General features: G+C 45.4%; 1 protein-coding gene across 1 annotated transcript in view; it reads left to right on the top strand.

The window, feature by feature from the left end:
• Positions 1-21,583, top strand: part of LOC113251005 (WD repeat-containing protein 49-like) — a 98,925-nt gene that overhangs the window by 22,258 nt on the left and 55,084 nt on the right. Inside the window, 2 exon segments of the mRNA XM_057306790.1 lie at positions 3,081-3,126; positions 9,368-9,414. Coding sequence (XP_057162773.1) covers positions 3,081-3,126; positions 9,368-9,414 — 93 coding nt within the window.

The raw sequence follows: 21,583 nt of genomic DNA, 5'->3' as shown, positions 1-21,583 counted from the left end.
TCAAGGGTGTGACCGTGGCCGTGAGCGACCGCAGTGCGGTAGAAGACAAAACCATTGTGAGAAAATGAGAAACCGTATGATTTATGATTGATATTAAATCCCAAGAATTATGAAAAGAGTAGTGTTGGGGAGAATGATAATGTGCAAGGAGCTAAATTCTCTATTTTAAATCTTTTATATAAGTATGAGGTAGAAAGAAATGTTTTTTGGTCCAACAGATCTTTTTTTTTTTTTTTTAGATTTCTTTACTTTTTTTAGAGAGAATGAGAGAGAGCAGGGGGAGGGACAGAAGAAGAGGGAGAGAGAGAATCTCCAGCCGACTCTGCACTGAATGTGGAGCCCGACGTGGGGCTCGATCTCACAACCCTGAGATCATGACCTAAGCTGAAACCAAGAGTCAGATGCTTAACCGACTGTGCCACCCAGGTGCCCCCAAACAGGTGTTTTAGATAGCTTAGCAGATGGCCTCAGATCTTCGTCTTCTTGAGGGACCTGTATGACTTCTTTTTCTTTTTGTAATTTACTTTACTGGCCAACGGTTCTTAGCCAGTATTTCCAATATCATATGTGGGCTGAACTGGTCTTTGCTGGGAAAGGTATGTCGTATCTTTGCAGGTGAATATAGCTGCATACTAAGAATACCTTGGCCGTGGGGAACTTGACTCCTTCCTATCTTTCTCATTTTTTCTCTGAGGAAGAAATTGACTGGTACATTATTTAATATTCCCAGAAATAACCTTAACAAGAAATGTTAAGATAGATAACCTTTCTAAAAACATGAAAGAAAGCCCAAATAAATGGGAAGCGACTACGTTCCTGGATGAGAAAATTCAGTATTGTGAAGATGTCACCTCGCCCCAAATTAAATGTCAAATTCAAAGGAATTCCAATCAAAATCTCTATGAGATTGTTTTGGAGCTCAACAGGTTGATTCTAAAGTTCATCTGGAAGAATAAATATGTGAAAATGGCCAAGAAATGTTGAAAAGGGATAATGACTTAAGCTACCAGATATCAAAGTATGCTATTAAGTTATAGTAAATGAAAGAGATAAGATACTGGTGCAAAGAAGAGACAAATGGATTGATGACAGACCTACGTTTATGTGGAAAATAGTATTTGATGAAACAAGCATTTCAAATTAGTGAGAGAACAGTCTAACGGATAACAGTTGGCTATTTATTTAGGGTAAAAATTAAGTCCTTATATCACAATACATATAAAAATAAACTCCAGGTAAAGAGCTAAGAAAATATAAGAGACCATCTTATCAATAATTAGGGTTAAAAAAAAGTGTATTGCCTGGCCGACTCAGTAGGAAGAGCATACGAGTCTTGATCTTGGGGTCATGAGTTTGAGCCCCATGTTGGGTATAGAAATTACTTAAAAATAAAATCTTTAAAAAAAAAAGTCTTTTGCAAAAACAGGACTCTAGAAATAGAAGTCAAGAAAAGATTAACAGTTTGACAACAAAACTTGAAGAACCTTTCTTTTACTACAGATTAAAGTATAAAAGCTTCAGGAAAGACAAAAAATGCATTTATTGCTGTTATTGTTTATTAAGAACCACATTGTCTGAAACAGGATTTGGGAACACTTACAGCAATGAGTATAGAATAGGATAGAAGATAATACACATGTACATATGTGAATGGGGGTGAAGACAAAAAACATATGTAGAAAGATAAAGCCAATGAGCAAAATATATTCTACAATACCTTAAACAATTTTTTTCTAAAAACTGAAATACGAATATAGTATTTCTTTCTGGACTTCCTAGAAGCCCGAAAAAAGAGGGAAACAACATCCATTGGCAGCTTCATAGTGTCTGTAAGAGAACAATTAAGGTGTTTAAGAGACACATGGATTTCTGGTACGGACACAAAGAAGAAATGTCTCTAGTAGGTCCCTTCTTCTTCTTTTTTTTTTTTTTTTAAAGATTTTATTTATTAATTTGACATAGAGAGACAGCCAGCAAGAGAGGGAACACAAGCAGGGGGAGTGGGAGAGGAAGAAGCAGGCTCCCAGCAGAGTAGCCTGATGTGGGGCTCGATCCCAGAACGCTGGGATCACGCCCTGAGCTGAAAGCAGACGCTGAACGACTGTGCCACCCAAGCACCCCTCTAGTAGGTCCCTTCTTGTCTTGGGAAATAAAAGAATAAATAAATCCAACATAAATGGCTGAGTCATTTGCCAGATTTAATGTGGCCGCATACTGTCAAACAAGCCTTGCGGTTGTCACGTTGATGCTTCCCAGATACTGGTGGGCGTCCTTCTCCTGCGTCCACATAGCCACGTCACTGGTTTTGATAAGAAATCCAACCGCACCAAGCATTTTGTGATTTTCACAGACGAAACTGAAGATTCCAGGGGTCGCAGGGAAAGATGGTACACTCGGGGTCTTGCTGCTTTGTTGCCCACTCTCCTCACCATCTTATCCTGCTCGGCCTCTTCATCCCCCTCCCTGCCTCCCTTGCCCCTCCTGCCAACGCCACCCACGCTCAAGCCTTCCTCCGTGGGGCAGCCATCTCCCTTTGCCGGTCCTGGTACCAGCCAGTGTTGTCCAAACCTTTGGAACCAGCCATTTACTCAAAGCAGGGAGTTGCTGCATTTCCCCATAAACATCTGGCTGCTCTGTGAAAGGAATGTCCTCACTCTTATCTTATACACTGGGACTGGGGAGCCAGTGGTCCCTCCATACTTTCTCCAAGTCCCACCCTACAGTAGGGATTCCTGCCACTTGGGATGTGCCTGCCCCTCCTTCCAGGCAGGCCAACATGGTTTAGAGTCAGCTTCACAGAGGAGCACCTCCTTACGGTTATCTCTCAGCTCTGGCACTGGCTTTATAAATAAGTTTCTTATTTTAATTGCAAAGCTGCACAGGGGAAATGGACAATTAAAGGAAGAGAATCTGAAATCACTCCTGATCTGGGCGAAGTAAACAAGTGCCTATTTCCAAGATGGTTCTACAAATAGAACACAGGCATGACATAAAGGACATTTGTCAGATTCCCCCCCACCCCATCCCTGCGCTCGTTCTTGGTGTCTGAAGATGTTTTCTCTTCACGTTCTTTGCTTTAGTTACGAGGATCCTGACAAGTGCCTGATTCTCTACGGCGATAATCAGGTAGGTGTGGAGGGAGGAAGGGAGCGGTAGGCATTTATTCAGGGGCCAGGAGACCATCTGCCATTCTTTCAGGGAGAAGCAAGGGGGAGAAAAGGAGGGTGTGTCTTAAAACGGAGACAAAGAAGAAATACAACATTATGTCAAATAAAATGAACTACGAAGAGGTAACGTGTATGAAGTACTCGTTCACATGCCTGGTGTTGCGCTTAGTGCTTTCCATTGGATCCATTCGGTTCAAAACACAAAGTGATGTTACGACTGCCATTTGTGCGAATGGGGAAACTGAGGCACGGGGCAGTCATGCAGTTTTTGAGTGTACATGCTCCTGGGAGGTGACAGACTGGGATTGGAACCCAAGCAGTTTGACCCAAGTCTGTGCATTTAACCACTATGCTTGACTGACTTCGAAGGAAAACAGAAGGGATGTTCTAGGCAAATGTGTGAAGAAACAGGCCCGGAATGAAGAAGTCGGTCTGAAAGCATTGACATCGGAGCACAGGGGGAAACGGCACATCTGGTTTGTCTCCCATTAGGAAGGAGAGGCTCTAGCAAATCACGGCCAGAGGGGAGGATTCCCTTCTCGGTACTCTGTTTCCCACTCACATAAATAAGGCTTAAACGCAGATTCCAGTGGGAGAGGAGACAGAGTGCTGCAAACCCAGCTAAAGTTGAATGGTCTGGTATTCTAGGATCGGCCTGAAGAAAGTACGAGCACAGGGCAAAGACAGACCACCGCGAGGGCGCTAGCTCTCCAACGGAACAGAGAGGAATGAAGAGGGAACCATTGCAGACACTGAAATCCAACGGGTCCCAATTTCTAATTTTGCTCAGGTGTTCCCTTACTCTCTACTTCCCCGAAAGCCTTTTATAGCAGATTAAAACAACAACAACAACAACAACAACAACAACAACAACAAAACACTAGGAGCAGGGGAGAGAGCAGATGGACTCTTGCGCAGAGACCTGGAGCCAAAAGGCCCCACGTGGTGGGAGCGGGGAATGATCTGCGCACATCCCAACTGTAGGGGGCGCCGTTCACACAGACTACGAGGTGAATGGTGTCCTTGGATTTATGCAGCACGGCTTCCCGGCCTGGAATGTCTCCGATGGACTTTGGCCCCGGGAGGGGATGCAAGAGGGAAGCATCCCCACCCCGACCCCTGCCGCGGGTCAGTCGTGCCCCAGTGGTCACCAGCCCCAGGCGCCTGGTAAATCGGGCTCCCTGGCTCTGTTCGTCTCCTTGCTGCAGTCCTGGGTGCGGTCCAGCCTGGTGCCTGCGGCAGCGGTCCTGCGGAAGCCGGGAAGGCGAAGCCAGGGCCCATCCGGGCGACACCGCCTGTTCATTATAATGCGGGTTCATTGGTAAAAATGCAAATGCTTCGTTTCACTTCATCCTTCTGACAGACGGTTCTGGTAGCAATAACTGGCTGCTCCCTACACCTGTCATCGCTGCCGCGCTGCTCACTTTGTGTAAAAGGCCTGCCACACTTCAGGTGTATATATAGCAACCAACCGGCGTTGAAGCCCGCCTCGCTGGAAACTCGATCATTCACTGCCCCCTAGTGGACAAGATGTGAATGAGCCGGTACCCTGTGTTCTTTTGATTCAGCTTCTAAGCAAATCAGAGTTGCATTTTATGTCAGGAAAGAGTTTGCCAGAGTCTTGCCTTAGTCGTTGTCGCTGGTGTCTGCAGTTCTTAATTAACGGCACTTTAATAAGATAAAATGTCAATCGTGGGGACTCTTTGTGGAGCTGTATTTGAATGTTAAAAAGCCACGACATTTTCAGTGTTTGCATCCTCATTTGAGGTTTATTTTTAAAAATCAAATTTTCTTTAGGCTAGAAAAAGGCTTACAGTGAATGTAGCATCAAAGAGTTCGTGTTGCCACCTAGCAAAGCCATCAGTGGTGCCTGAGAGAGAAATAAGTTTATTATAAGGCGGAAGCACTGGCTCTGCCTGTCTTGTCGCCTAATCATCGTCTGGCAGGTTTCAAGGTCTTCACAAGGTGCATACTTCTGGAGGTCACACATTGAAGACCTGGAATTGAGGACCCAGTCACACTCAGCAGAAGGGAAGCTACACTTGCAATACGCTGACAAAGGCAAGGGGAATTTGGTGCACCGACATCATACCACAAAGGCTCTCTTGATGAGAGATTATCCTTGGACTTCTTTAGATTTGCATCTAGCCCAGGATCGTGCACTTTAAGATCATTTCATAATATTCATGAGTGTTACATTTGGCATGCTGAGGAACCTGTTCCTTAAAATTAATAATCTACTTTTATACCCTTTCTGAGCTATTTCCTTGTTGCAAGGACTTGAACAGACTTGTAATTATCTCAGAGTTCAGTGACTTTGTTGCTCTGACCTTTTGGCATATCTACTACTAGAATATTCTAGATATTAGAATAACTCCCTTTCCAGAGCCTGGAGTCTTGCCTTAAAGACCTCCATTGATAGCGGCTAGGGTGACCACGCCCAAAGGCAACCCTTGTGTATGGATTAACTTCTCACTTACCCATCTAGAGTGATGCTAGTTACTTACCATCCTTGGCGGAATTGACAAAATCATCCCACAAATCATTTTCTGTGCTTTGTGGTACAGATGAGGAAACCGGGCTCAGATGGTTACAAAAGAAGTGGAACCTGGGTGAGACGGGCAGAGGGATAATGCTATAATCCCCTACAGGACAGCCCTGTTCATTATGTCAGGCTGACCGTAGGGTCAGCAGAGCCCTGATGAGAGGAAACTTCCAAGAGAGAAAAATGCTGGTGAGAAAGCTTTGGTGGATCGGCACAGAGCAGAACTCAAATGTTTCCACCCCGTGTAGATCAGAAAAGCAGGAAATGAATTGCTTCAGAGTTCTTCCTAAGCAGACTGTAGTTTTCCTCAGACTGTCACAGGAAGTGCTGCTGGTGATTCACCAGGTTAAACTTTTCCTCCTGAGTCAGAAGTAGGCAGAAGCTGCTATCCACGGTGGAGGCTCAGAGGGCTCAGTGGGGTGGGGTGGGGGGTGGGAGGCTGGTTTACTAACTGGTCAGAACTCCCAGCCATGAAAGTCAACTAGCCTGCTAAAGAATACAGTGAAACTCTCACCGTGGAAACTTTCAGTACAATTATAAGAATTAAATAGGCTTGGGGGATAACTGAGCAGAGAGAAATAGGTCAGTACAGCTGCCTTCCTGTAAGTCCCCGTTACAGCCCAGTGAAGTCCTAGGACTGCCTATTTTATTAAAGTTGGGCAGCCTGCCCATCGAGTGGCTCCGTTTTACCTGACCTAGTTTCCATCGGTCAATCAACATGTGTCATAGACCCCGAGACCCCAGAAGGGAGTGATCGTCTGCTCTACCCCCTGGCCTCTCCAGCCAGCATCTCTGAGATACCATCTCCAAAGAGGTGCTTGAGTTGGGACTGAATTAAGTGTCAGAGGCAGAGGGAAGGGGCAGCAGCGTGGGGTCGTGGGTGAAAGCTAAGAATATTCTTTCATCTGCCTTGGGAATTTTACAGCCTAACTGGAAGAATCAAGACAGAACACGTGTGAAATGCTTTACGAGTGCGCATCAAGGAAACACGTAGAACACAACCCCTGTTTGTGCTTTCGAAGCTTAGCTGCTTGGTCCCATGAGAATCACCTGGCTGCGTGTCCCTGGCAGGCGGGGGAAGTGGTCCAGCAGGCAGACGTTCACAGAGTGGCCCCTGTTCCGAGCTGGCCATCCTTCAGCAGAGGAGCTGGCTTTTCCCGCGGCTTCCCGCACACCCCGCTGCCGCAACCTCCCCGCCTGGTCTCTGGCCAAGCCGCCTCGTGGGCGAAACTGAGCCGGTTTTATCTAAGGGCTTCAGAGCTGCTGCGGCTGTGGCTGCGGGCCGCTGGTGCAGTGGCTATAACCTGGCCTTTCCTGTTTCCGTCTAGACAGATGCATGATTGAATAAAGGATTCATCCAAGCCCTGTGTCACATTGGCCATCTGGAAAGGAGCCAACCACTCATTTAGCAAATTGCTCTGTTTAAATGCAGCTGCTGTGTCTCGCGTTTATACTACCGAGACAGATCGCATGATTCCTCTTCCTTCATTTATCTAAGCTGTTCCTCTCAATCTGCCAGGGACTTAAAAAGGCTGTTAATGCATGACAAGGCACTTGACCCACATGATTTCCAAACCAAGGAGGAGCATCGGTCTTGTGCCGGGTCGTTCTTCCCTCAAAAGCAAGGGCACCTTGCCTGTGCTCCCTGGCTTAATGAAAGCTGCCTTTATTAAGAATCCCATTAAGCTCCACAGTGCCCAGCTCTCCAACACTGTAAATATAACCCTTTAGAAAGGCATCCAGAGGCCCCGTGCAGGCAGCTGGCCTGGGCGCGTGTGCTTGCCACGACAGTCTGACCTCACACCTCAGCTCTCTGGACAGAGGGTGATGTTTGGCCTCCTGGTGCCTTTCTCCGTTTGGAAAGATGGATTACAGTCGTTAGCAGATAATGTCAACAAAGCCTCTGAGATGATTTGATAAGACTTGGAAACAAAATGATTTCAGACTAGCAATGAGCTCTCGGGTTTGTTCTTATTTTTTTTATTCTTTTTTTTTTTTTTTTTTTTTTTTTACCTTGGTTTCTTTTTTGTCTAAAGGAAATGGTAAAAAGGTACTCTCAAGGTTGTCACTGGTCATCATGGCCTGCTGATTACGCTCTGTTATTTATCAGGCAAATAATCCTGATATGACCACTGGCTTCATCAACTGCTTAACTTAATTGGGGTCACGGTATCATTAAGTCTGGAAGCCGGAAGCCAGAATAAGTGAGTGTTAATTAAATATCATCTGATCAGCCATTAGGTAGGCCCAATGGAAGAGAAACTAAGTAGTACAATAAATGATCTTTGCTGTTAAATCCTGTGGGGGACGGAAAACAACCCATACAGGAGTAGTCAGCACGGAGCAGCTGTGAGCACGCAGGCTGGGAGTCATCGCAGGTGCAAGGAAGTTGCCGAGAGGACACGGTACCGGCAAGAGCCGAGGGAGGGGGATGTCTCAGAGGAAAGAGCTGCTTAGCAGCCGAACATCCAGGGAACTTGAAGAAGTTGAGAGCCCGGGAAAATTCCATTCGATTTATTAGAAATGGACCCAGTGGTGAGAAAAATGTCACTGGAGGAACAGCGAGACAGATTGCGGGGCTCTAAGGAGGGAGTGCGGAGTGAGAAAACAACACATTCACTAGGAGAAATGTGGAGAGAGGGGATCCGTACACGGTGGTTTCTTGAAATAAAACAAGGTTCTAAATGGTACTGCATGGAAAGTGGCAGAACCCAAGGACGCGAATGTAATTCTCATTAATCGATTATGCACTGGAAAAATATTACATAAGACACATGCCACAGAATTTTTGGTGTATGTCATGTCCTACTAAGGTTAAAAAAACAGCCCAGTGCGAGTCCAGAGAATTCTAGAGATCTGTATCCAGACCGACCAAAAAAATGACATTACAGACCTATGCACTCCACATGCTGTGAACCCAACTAAGACCATACCTGGTTCCACGGCTGATTCACCTGAGCTCAGAAACCACATGAAATCTAGCAATTTCAGTGCTCTGCCGCTTTGGACTTCTGGTACCCTGGGCACACCGTTCAACCTCTCTCTGCCTCCCCCTACATCATGGAGAAAATCAAAGTGCCTACCCTCCCAGGACTATTGTGAAAATTTAGTGAGATGATGTATACAAAGCTGTTAGTGCAGAGCCTGCTACTTCTTCGAGGAGATTAGTCACATAGACACCAGAAAATACTGTAGCACGCTCCCGTGGGCAAGTTCATACAAGAGAGGGTGAGCTCTGCTACCACACATACCTGCTATAACGCCAGTGTTTTCCTCCGTATCTAATGCTGTTCCAAGTGCAGGGCACTGTGAAAAATGTCCTGCAGTGATCAAGGTCCTCTGTGTGCAGTCACACGCGACAGGGAGCTCTCCCTGCGACCGAGGTCCGGGCATTTGGACCGTGCGGTCTGGCCACGCTCATGTCCCGTTCAAGGTTATGGCAGTTCCACTTGCTAAATATGAAAGTCCATCTGCTCAGGGAGAAACAGAGAAGCCTGAAAAACTATCTATTCCCTTTTAACTGGAAAAACATTGCTTGTTGATTCCGCCAAGAGAGCACAGCTATTTATTAGAGCATGGGAAATAAATGGAATGTGGTGGCTCTTTACTTCGGAAGGGAATTTATTTTTCTTTTCTTTTTTAAACTGTGTTGCAGGGCTGTGTGAACATTCTGTCTTTGGCTTCTGTAGGTGAACTATTAAGGTAAATATTGAAGTTTAAATCTAATTTCAAAAGAAGGGGAATAATACATTTTTAAGCAAGGGCATAGCCTCGTTATGTAACTATTGACATGGGGTAAAATAATAAAAGGAGAAAATGTTCTTAAGATAGCTTAGGGTTTGGATTAGCTTTTTCTTCCCCTTTCTTAGGTTGTGTCTTCACTTTCCCGCCCCCTGATATACTGATTTCCCTGCTCCAATCATGGAGTCTCTATCATGGCTACAAGACCACTATGGACCTCCAAAGTTGGTACTTTCATTCATTCACTCAAGAAATGCTTCCTGAGGGTATGTCCGGTCATTCTGCTTGGTTCAGGGTAGAGAGCAGTGAAACCCAATCGAGTCACAGACAAAGCCTGAGCATAAAACGTTCAGAGGATCAGATGAAAACACAGTCAGTCTGCATGGTGTAGGCAAGCTGCTGCAACAAACAGCCCCCCGAATTCAGTGGCTTCTCACAGTAGAAATTTATTTCCTGCTCACGTAACAGCTCACCACATGCATTTGGTGTGGGGCCTCTATGTGGTGATTCGAGGACCCAGGCTCCCCTAGGGCCTTGGAGCCTCTGCATGCAGGCAGCCGATGAAGGAAGAGCTGAGTGCGGGGTCATATAGGAGGATTTGGGGACCATGGCTGGAAGTGCTTGGATCTCTTCTGCCCATATTCCAGAAGTCCACCACACGGTCACCTTAATTGCAGTGGACGCTGGGACAGGTAAACAGTCACCTGAAACTAAGGTACCAAAACCTCAACACAACATGTGTCCTATGTTGTGTCTGCTGGTGGCATGGACCCCCCCCCCCAATCCAGGGAATTCTCTCTCCCTGTCACCTTTCTTTTACCCCTTCCTTCCATTCCTCTTTGCCCTGCCCGGCCTGCTGAATCCATCTCCCCGCCGGCTCTGGGTGGGTCATCTCAGAATCTTGCCTTCCTCCAAGTCTTGGCTTACAAACTGCACATTTGGAGTATGCCGTTCCCTCCATCCTGGCTTTTCAAATTCCTCTCCCACCCTCAGTGCTTGGATGAAATCCTGTGTCTTCCAGAGTCCTTCTGTAAGTCTCACTGTCTGCACTGCCCCTGAGGCTTTCTCACTCACCACCTGGTCGGCAGGCTTTAGAGCGATGCCTCATCTTTCAATAGACCAGAGGCTGTTAGAGAGGACAGCACGTGTCATCCAGACCTGAGAGCTGGGGAAAGGAGGCTGAGGTCGTGGGGATGCCAGCCCGCAGCTCTGGTCCCTGCCCGTGTGTTCCCTGCAGCCTGGCTGTCTCCAGATCCTTACCTCTGCTCCTGCAATACCCACCCCACCTTTCCTCCCTGAGGGGGTTTGAGAATCGAATGAAGTAATTCAGGTATCTAGAAGGAGGACAGGAAGATGAGTCACCAGGCTCATCTGATTGAGAGGCAGCACACGAGGGTATCCTGGGAAAGGGGCTCAGGTGCTGTCTCAGCACCTGCCAAGGGGCCAACAAAGCTCTCGTTGTGTCAGCCGGACAGAGAGGGGAAGGAATGGCCACCTGTGGTGCTTCTTGGAAACTGGAGAAGTTTTATCTCAAGTGAATAGGAAGGGGTACGTCAGGAATGAACACCCCTGGCTTTTGGCTTTGACATTAATAAAATACCTTTCTTCAGATGAAAGAAACAGCTGGCTAAAATCACTATGATGGCAACTCCGAGCTCTACTTAGAAGCATTTATCGTGCCTCACGATATGTGGGGGACCTCTATGTAAATAAGCCCATTCACCTGCCTCCCCGCAAGCTTTTGCCTTTTTTTTTTTTTTAAAGATTTTATTTTATTTATTTGACAGAGAGAGAGACAGCCAGTGAAAGAGGGAACAGAAGCAGGGGGAGTGGGAGAGGAAGAAGCAGGCTCCCAGCAGAGCAGGGAGCCCAATGCGGGGCTCGATCCCAGGACCCTGGGATCACGCCCTGAGCCGAAGGCAGACGCTTAACGACTGAGCCACCCAGGTGCCCCCAGCTTTTGCTTTTGCTTGGGCCCTCAGGGTTCATCCCGGAATGTTCTCCCCCGTGGCTGGAGTGACCACAGGAGGGCCTGGCGTGTCCCACGCTAGCTGGGCATCTCTGGAATCCGGGCCACGCAGGGGCTCACGCAAGACTGCGACCTCCTTCTGCTTTGCTTTCTCCATTTGCAAACCCGGGAGCAAATACAAGCCGCGTCGTGGAGATGCTGAAAGGACTTAATTGTTAATGCTGAACACCAGCGCTACCCACATTAAACATAAATGCCACTTTGCCAACAATGGCCTCTTGATGAGGAGACACAGGATTCCTCTGAATGGACGTATCATTGGTGAATTTGAAGCTGGCTGGATAAAGCGAAAAGCACAATCTCTGTAGGACATCTCATTTTCTCCCTTTGGAGAAAAGCGGATTGAAATCCAAGTGTCTCTTGCACTTTTACCTGATTTTTGGAAGCTGGCTGGAAGAAAGGATGCTGGACATGCTCTCTCTTCTGCCTCTCCAGTTAGTCCTGGAGATGACGAGTTTGTGTTTTTATCAGCTGAGGCCTCCCTCGGTCCATTGGGGGGGTGCCCTGGGAATGGGGTGAGGACCGCGCAGCTGTGTGCACCCTGCAGGAGACAGCAGGCACCCACGGCTGCTCCCCTCGGGAGAGAGGTGACGCCCAAGTCACGTTGGGCCCTCAGAGGCCAGCAGTGTGCAGCACAGGCGTCGGCCAATCAGTGTTGGTGACCGGGCATCCCAGCGAGAGAGTGGCCCGCTGTGGCCAGAGAACTGGGCCTGTCCAAGCCACACTCTGGGGACACTGAGGCACTAACGCAGGGTAAGGTGTGCTTCTGCGAGAATTGTCTGAGGTCGTTTTGCCCTCATGTACCATACGTCCACAGACACGCAGACCCATGGAGAGAGGCGTGGGGGTCTGCTGGCACCCCCACACCCAGCCATGCCTTCACAGAAGCCCGCCCACAGACATCCCCACAAATACCTCCAAAGGCAAATGTACAGACTCTTCCCAAACATCCCACAAATACCCCCACAGGCTCCAGAGTAGAATACCCCTACACACTCCTACATGCTCACATTCGCCCCCAGAGATACCCTATAGATACTCTGCAGTCACTCTCATACACCCCACAACCCCACACACACCCCACTGACACCACACAGACACTTCTACTAACACCCCCAAAGTCCTCCACAAGCATCTCAAAAAATACCCTCCAAACCCTTGCAGACACCCCTCCACACGTCTTCCACAGATTTCCCTTGCAGCACTCAGCCACGTGCATCTCCTAATTTCACCCCACAATCCCCCATCCAGACACTCACCACTTCCCCCCACAGAGCACCGCACGTTACCCTCTGACACACAGGCACGACACAGTCGAGCTTCCAAACACCGTGCAGAGATCCAGATGCACACCCAGTCACTACCCCACACAGGTCCCCTGTGAGTGTCACACAGATCCCGTGCACACACGCAGTCACACGCAGATCCTGTGCACACACGCATACACGAGGATCTTGCATACACACACACGCAGTCACACACAGATCCTGCGCACACATGCAGTCATACACGAGGATCTTGCATACACACACACGCAGTCACACACAGATCCTGCGCACACATGCAGTCACAAGCACGGGTCCTGTGCACACAGAGACACAAGCCAGACACGCAAATATGTCCACCCTTTCCTTGCATCGGCAATGCCACCCACACAGACACACAGAGGCTCATCACCTGCAAGGCCTTCACCAAGACCTCACGGAAACTGTCCCCCGAACACACATAACACAGACCCTCACAGGCCTAACGAACACAGAAGAAGACACAGACACCGTAGCTTCACTTCCTCGATTTGCTATTTCAGACACTCTGCTAGCTATAATCTTGCAAATCAATAAAAGTTCTGTATTGCAAAGCACGGGGGATAGGGTGCACCACTCTCTGGTCATGGGGGATTGGGATAGAAAAGCACTCAAATGAGATCAAATGGTGCATTTTTCCATCACCCTGGCCGGCCGGCTGGTTAGAAAGTCAGGAAGGGAGCCAGACATCTCGCTGTGCCCATGAAGAGCAGGTGGAAGACCGAGGTGTGGCTTCTGGATCATGCCAGGTGCATTTGTCCCCCTACAGCCCTGTCAGGGAACAAAGTCAGCTCTGACCCCTTTCACGCAGGAGGTGGTTGTCCCTCTGTTGGAGAAAGCTTTTCTTCCCACACGTCCCCGCAGCTGGTTTTCCTTACAATACAAAAGCCAAAAAAAAAAAAAAAAAAAAGTCATGCTCCAAAAAATCCTCAAATTCTCTTAGAAGGTAGGTGCTTCCAAAGAGGGGTATAATAGTATGGTGCTGTTAGAAGGAGGAGGGGCAAGACACAGAGATCAAAAAGAAAACCAGGAGGACGGATAAAGGGATTAGAATGCAAGAAATAGCCCAGACCAGCTGGTGGCCATCTGGGAGCTATGAAGAAAGGGAAGAACAAAGTTGTTGAGTTTCTAGCAAGTGGGTACAGTTTTATCATGAGAGGAGGTTACTGCTTTGAGGAACTGGAGAGAAGCCAGAGCCTTGCCAGCCATTAAAAAAAAATCTAGTGGTTTCCCTAAGGATTGGATTACAGTGAGTTTGCTCTTGTATCAAGTAATCTAGCTAAGGACATGATCATTTCAGGGAAAATTAGAGGGTGTCTGAGGGTGGAGGGGAATCGAGAATTAACCTCTGGATGTCAATGTGAAAATGGACAATAGGGAAATGAGAGAGGTACTCGGTTGTGCTTCATACAGAAGTTGTTTTTAAAGCCTCAGTTAAAGGGCGCCTGGGTGGCTCAGTCAGTTAAGCATCTGCCTTCGGCTCAGGTCAAGATCTCATGAGTCCCACATGGGCCTCCCTGCTCAGCCGGGAGTCTGCTTCTCCATCTCCCTCTGTGCCTCCCCCCCAGCTTGTTCTCGCAAATAAATAAATAAATAAATAAATAAATAAATAAATAAAATCTTAAAAAGAAATAAAGCCTCAGATAAGACCAGAGGGAAGGCCAGTGGCTATAGGATAAGCACTGAATTATTATCATCAGTTATTTTGATTTTGGTAAAAATTGAAGGTAAATTGTGTGTTTGCTTCAGGGTTGTACAGGGGGAAAGAGACCGTAAAACCCATATATACGCCATAATACGTAGAGATAGTAAGCATCCGTTCACCTGTCCTACAGAGAACCGAAGGATGGCATGTCTAGTGATGTCTTTGCCATCCACCAAAAGTTAGTGTCTCTGTTCTCTTCCTCCGTGTTCTCTTCACCTCCGTGAATGGCCTCACTAGCCCTATGTGCCCACTCCAGGCCAATCATCCAGGTCACGCAGCTCTACATTCAAATAATTGGTCACCAAGTCTTGAAAATTCTCTCCCCCTAGTAATTATCACCTGTGCTCTCCTTTCTCTCCCCTCAGCCACTTTTCGCATCCAACCTATCGCCATCACAGCAACAAACTCCTCATCGAGCTCCCCAGCCTCGAATATCAAACCCCCACAGATCATTTTCCATATTTTTATGGAATGATCTTTTTGTAAAATCTTCCACTCATTCAACAAGCATTTATGGAGCATTTACTGTATGCCAGTCTTCATGCTAGTTGCTTGGGACATGACGGTGAACACAACAAAGATGTCTACTCGATACCGAGTTAGAGTCTAGTGGGAGGAGAAAAACAATAAGCATAATAAATTACACGATACCTTTGAAGGTGATAAGTACTGTGGAAACAAGGAGAAAACAGAGCAAGGCACAGGGTGTCATCAGTGCTGAGGGCATGTGTGTTTGCATGTGTGTGTGTGTGTGCACAAGCATGTGCATATATGTTATAATAGGGTAGCCAGTGTAGTCCTCTTGAAAGGCTGGTATTTGCAAAAAGGAAGTGAGGGAGTGAGCCACAAGGATATTGGTGGGGAAGAACATTCCTTGCAGACAGAACATCCAGAGAAGTGCTCTATGGTGGCACAGTGAGCGTGCTGGTGTGGCTGGAGCAGGATTCGTGCAGGGAGTTGAATGCATGAGTTCCAAATCAAGGGAAGTCACTTGAGGTCTTGTAGCAGATTGGAGCCATGGCAGGGTTTTAAGCAATGTGGGACAGGCTCTGACTTCTATGTTGAATGATCGCTCCACTGTTGATGGTGACTCAGACCAGGGGGAAGCAGAGGAGACTGAGAGGTGGTGATGTCTCTGTTCTGCAGAAAATCCTTCAGTGACTTTCCTTTGCCTTCGGATAAAATCTGAATGTGTCAGTGTGGCCCACAAAACACTTCAAGATTGGGGCCTTGCTTATTTATTCAGATTCATCTCTTCCTGGTATTTTCACATTCCCAGTGGCCCCCATGTTCTAACGCAGGTGGGCTTTTAATAAGCATCCTCTTCTCTCCTCTCATGGTCCCATGAGTCTGTGTAGACGGCTTCCTCTGCCTCAACCACAGTACCCTTCTGGGCCCTCACTAGGCCTCTTTTTCTCAAGCAAGCCTTTCTCTCCTCTCCATACCATGCATCCCAAAGCAGTCCATGCATACTTCAATGACTGGGATTATAACTCTGAGACAAAATGTTCTGTCAACAATCTGTCTCTTTCACTAAACTGCGAGCTCCTAGAGGGTAGTAATTTCTTTCTGAGTCCTTAGTAGACATTAAATAGATGGATGGATGATGGATGGATGCTTGGACAGATGCGTGGATGATGGATGCATGGATGGATGGTTGCTGGCTCTTCACAAGATCTTGAATTCAAGGGATTTTATTTTTAGTTTAAAATTAGTTAAGCATTAGAAAATGCATAAAAACTAACTAAGACATTAACTTCTTCATTGTTGAAGAGATGGCTGAAAGACTGCATTCAGGTAACCACTTGTGAGCATATGTCCTCATCGACTGCACATGACAGCTGTGTTGCTGGAAAGTTGACTATAAGAGGAGTTTTGATAAATGGCCTCTTATTTGTCCATTGACCAAATATAATTTCAGTCATGCTTTATTTTCTTTTCTTTTTTTTTTTTTTTTAGATTTTATTTATTTATTTGACAGAGAGAGACAGCCAGCGAGAGAGGGAACACAAGCAGGGGGAGTGGGAGAGGAAGAAGCAGGCTCATAGCGGAGGAGCCTGACGTGGGGCTCGATCCCGTAACGCCGGGATCACGCCCTGAGCCAAAGGCAGACGCTTAACCACTGTGCCACCCAGGCGCCCCAATTTTCTTGACATGCTATTCAATTAGCAGTGGTTCACACTATAACTTTGTGTTCCTTGATATTCAGCTTTCCCTAGCTGCCTCTGTCAGATATATCATTCAGCTGAAAGGATTGATTTCTGTTTGGCAAAATACTGAGGGGAACCCTTTTAGAACATGAGGAGTCTTTTTGAAACACATAAGCATCTCCTAGTTCATCTGTTTCTCTAGTGTTGTCATTTTAGGGCTTCAGGGTCTTCTTACCTTGAGAAATGCTGTAACATGTTGATTATACGGGTCATACCGGAAGCGGATGCCTACCCCACCCATTGTTTCAGGAAGGCAGAGGAAACAATTCCCTGCTGGTGGCTAGAGACATATTTCTCATCCCCTGAATCTCTGGAGGACAGAACCAGAAGGCACAAATTCTCCCTCCTAGTATCACTTTTTCACCGAGGCCATCCCTCCACAAAAGTACACTGTAGGCTGTGTGGAAAATGAAACAAAACATCCTCTCAGATTTGAACATTTGAACATTATTCCAAGCCTGGAATAACTGTAATGTAGTCAGAGGTTTAAATAATAGATGTGAAGGATTCTGAGTGAGGTCTCAGGTAGGCATCTTATCTAATTTGCGACCAAGCCAGTGGAACTAGAAGCGTCTCTACCACATCCCTGAGAGGTAGACGTTCCAAATTGGTTTGGCCCTTCCAGGAAAAGGGAGCTTCTGTCTCAAGGCAGCCCGCCCAAAATGTAGATTATTTCTAAATATTAGAAGACAAACCCTTGCATGATTCCAAATAGACTTTCCATCCTTCCAGGAAACAGAAAAGGTTGAACACAGGCCTCTACTTTTATTCCCACCTAAACAAAATTCATCTGAACAACAGGAAGGGGATTTTTTTTTTTCCCTCCGAAGGCACAACCCCACAAGGATAGGATGAATGGAAACAGCAGCAGCAAAATATGGAATTTGGAAAGCAGATAAACCCATGATAAGTTACGAAGGAAACCTCAAAAAACTAAATCCTGAGGTCAGCCATGGGAATAGCTGATAGCCAAAAAACCATTTTACAAGGAAGAACGCCATGCCCCTCTGCATGGGCCCCAGAATTGGAAGCACTACCAGCTAGATCACTGATGACATACTTTCTCCTTTCAGGCATGAAATAGCAATCCAAAGTCATTATTATCTTTGGAGAGACAAGATAAAATCCATTAAACAAGAAGGTGCCATTACAGAGGAAAATTTGGGGAATAAAAAGTTCTTGGAATTTAAAATTGTGACAAACATTTTTTAACTCAGTAGAATGGTTAGAAGATAATATTCTCCCAAAATGTACAACAAAAAGACAAGAAAAAGTGTGAAATAAAAGAGACAAGACAAGAAAACCATAGGACCAGTCCAGGGAGTACAATATCCAAGTATTGGGCCCACAAAAAAGAGAAAAGAAAGGGGAGAAAATAATCGAGTGAATAGTTTGAGAAGAGTTACCAAAGCATTAAGAGCAAAGAGAAGATTCTAGAAGTGTGGAGAGAAGGAAAAATTCAGTTCACTATACATAGGATTAATACTCACAATTTGGACTTCCCCAGAGCAGTACTGGAAGCCAGAAGACAATGGAGCAATCTCTTTAAAAATCTGAAGGAGGGGTGCCTGGCTGGCTCAGTCAGTAGAGCATGTGACTTTTGATCTTGGGGTTGTGAGTTCAAGCCCCATGTTGGGTGTAAGGATTACTTAAAAATAAAATCTTTTAAAAAATTTGAAGAAAAATTATCTCCAGTGTTGAATTCTACGCCCAGATAAACTATTAGCAAAACGTGGGAGTAGAACAAAGCCGTTTTCAAAGATCCAGAGTTTTAAAATGTACTTCCCATACATGTATATCTTTCAGAAAATTACGAGAGGATTTTCTCTACAAAGTGAGGGAGAAAACTGAAAAGAGGAAGAACAGAGATACAACAGACAGGAGATAACAAAGAAGAGGAGCAAATTGCGTCCCAGGATGACAGGAAAAGGAGGGCCTGAGATGACAGCTGTAGATCAGGGTTAGGGCAGCCAGAGCAATTCAGAAGGTGAAGCCAATGAAATGAATGTTTCGTGGAGCTGGGTGTCTTCAGAGAAGATTGACATGGTGGGTAAAAAATGCTAAGTACTCTGAAGTCTAAGCAAATGAAAGTAGGGAGTCAAAAGATAATACCCCACTCTGAGAAACCAAAGAAGCCACGTAGGCATGTTATTTAAAGACATGAAATAGATGCCAAATAATCATCTAAAACGTGGGAATGTGGAGACCCTTGGGGATAGAAATGGGAAGAAGAGTGAAGCTTCTCAAATTTGCAGAACTATTGTACTCTTTAAGCAAGTTCATATAGCTTGGATAGAAATAAAAATAATTTTTTAAAAGGAAAAGAAAAACAAAGTGTGATTTTTCTGTCTGGTGTACTCAAGACTGGACACCAGAAGGCACCATATGGCCCACCAAGGCTTTACCTGCCGGCACATTACCTCCCACATTCAAGCCATGTATTCCTCATCCTTTTCTTATAAATTGATGTTTTGAACCTAAATGCAGAACTTTCCTTCTTGCTAAATTTCATTTTTTTGAATTTTTACATCCTTAATCTATTTGGTTAAAATAATGTTAAATGCTGACATTGACACCCAATAGATTCTCTCTTTCTCTCAGCTTTGTGTAGTCAATACATTTAACAGTACTTCACTGTATTCATCCAGGTCCTAGAGGAGACTATGGAACAGGGCACAGTAAGAACAGGGTCCTATGGCATGTCCCTCAAACCTCCCCATAGGGTGGGATTCACCTGGTACTATTCATTTCGCTTTGACTAGAGGTGTTCACTCATTTGCTCAAAAGATATAATGCAAGGACACCTTTGGGGGAAGAATGGAAAAGAAACAGAAGAAACAGTACTGGTAATAATAATTCCAGCAATCTTTGGTTCTCTCAAGTCACAGCAGGACAATTCACAATATTCTTCAGTTGCATCTGGGTGAAAAAGAATGAATCTGCTGGAGCTCTCCCTATAATGGACGAGTCATCACCCCTCAACACACACACACACACACACACACACACACACACACATACGGTGAAACAATTTCTCAGTATATCTGCTGGGAACCAGAGAACCAGAGTCCCAGGTGACATTGGCCTTCCACAGGCATGGAGCTTCTGAAGTGTGGGAAGGGTTCTCATGGGTCACCGGGAAGAGCCCCATACTGCTTCTTGAAGTGTCCTGGATGGAGGGCCGGGGACTTGAGGTTCCGGTTGCATTGACAGCTTCCTCCAATCTCTGCTTCCTTGGAGATTCATGCTGGTGATTTGAATGTGTTAGTTGTTTTTTGTTTTTGTTTTTTTTTTTTTTGAAAAGCTGAAAGATAAAGTTCAAGGTGAACAATTGGCTCCTGATACAAACATACTCGAACTCATCAAGCCAGCACTATGGAGAACAGCTCTTAAGAGTGGATGAAAAATTGATACAAGAAAGATTATTTAATTCTCTCCTGTAGGCACCTTCAAACAAGAACAGCTTTTGTCATAAGTATCTCAAGAAATCTATCTACTTTATGCCTGGTGGAATTAAAAAATCTTGTCTGAATTTAAAAAATACTGCTGGACCATAAAGAAACTATTATCAGAATGAAATATAAATTAAAATCAAGTTCTTATTCTTATTTTAGAGACTTTTTCCCCATCAGTTAATTCAGCACTAGAGACTGAACCCATGTTTCCCAGCAGTATTGGAGGTTTTTTCTAGAGTTTTAGCTCTTGAAATACTGATGCAGGTTCCAGTCAGTCACCTTTGAGTACTGAGCATCATCCCCATCTCCTTAACCTCACCAAGTCTGTAAACTTGGCCAGTTTTTCTCTTCTGCCCTATTTCTGTTACGAAAATTCCTTCTAAGAAATTAAATGTATCCAGAGAAAAGTAACACAGATGATGAATGGTCTTGTGAAGGAGAGGTTAATGGAAGAAGGTCAGAAAAGTTTTTATGTGAGAGAAATTTAAACAAGAGATTAATTGACAGAAAAAGTGAGTTGAGGGATTCTCAAAGTACGACAAAGGAAGGTGCGGGCTGAGGAGACGTACTTGTTATTTGCTCTACTGTTGGAGAACAGACACGTCATAAAGTAACAATACCAGACGTTTTAAACTGCTTCTTGAAAATTGCTTTTAAAGAAGGATGTTCCATTTAACCAGTGATATCAGATTCTTCGGGGGTATTGTTATAACGCCAAGTCAATTTAAAGCATAAAATAACTTTTAAAAGGACAACTCCCCAGGTAAAATGGGGGTTGTCAAAGTAGTCAGTGTTGGTTTCTGAGGTGCCATAATCTGATAGTAGAAAAAAGACAAAGAATGGGTCCAGAGTTCTGAAGTTTGGGAATGGAGATCTATTCAATCTGTAACTTTCTGTACTCTGTGGCTTAGGTGGGTAGGGGATGAGGGGTATTTGGTGGAAAATTCAAGAAAACTCAGCACTAAAGAGCTTCATCAGGTAAGGATGGATGGAAAGGCATGTGCAAGAGGCAAGATAACCTGACAGGGAATTTGGAGAGAAGGTGAGTCCTCACATAGACTCTCCCTCACCCCTCTATGACGTGAGACAGTACAGCAAGGGTTATAACCAAACTGAGAGGGAGTGCTGAGTGATCGCCAATTTAGAGGGTCTCTTACCAGTCTGATAGAACCACTACTCACAGAAGAATCTCAAGGAATAACTTTTGAGTGGATTGAAACATACAATTGACTATTCAAAAGTCGTCAAAAGTAATGAACAATTTAAATGGAAAAATAAACTGCCATGAGTACAGAGTAAGATCAATTAAAAACTAAAAAAAATAAAATAAAATAAAAAGCACAGAGTAAGAGAACTTTATTACGATATAACTAATAAAATGGGGAAAAACCACAATGACTCTGGAAAAAAGTCCAATATTAGGACTG

This window comes from Ursus arctos, unplaced genomic scaffold (genome assembly GCF_023065955.2).
Source record: "Ursus arctos isolate Adak ecotype North America unplaced genomic scaffold, UrsArc2.0 scaffold_10, whole genome shotgun sequence".
Lineage (NCBI taxonomy): Eukaryota > Metazoa > Chordata > Mammalia > Carnivora > Ursidae > Ursus > Ursus arctos.
The sequence above is the reverse complement of the archived record's forward strand: the minus strand, read 5'-3'. Positions and strand labels throughout refer to the sequence as shown.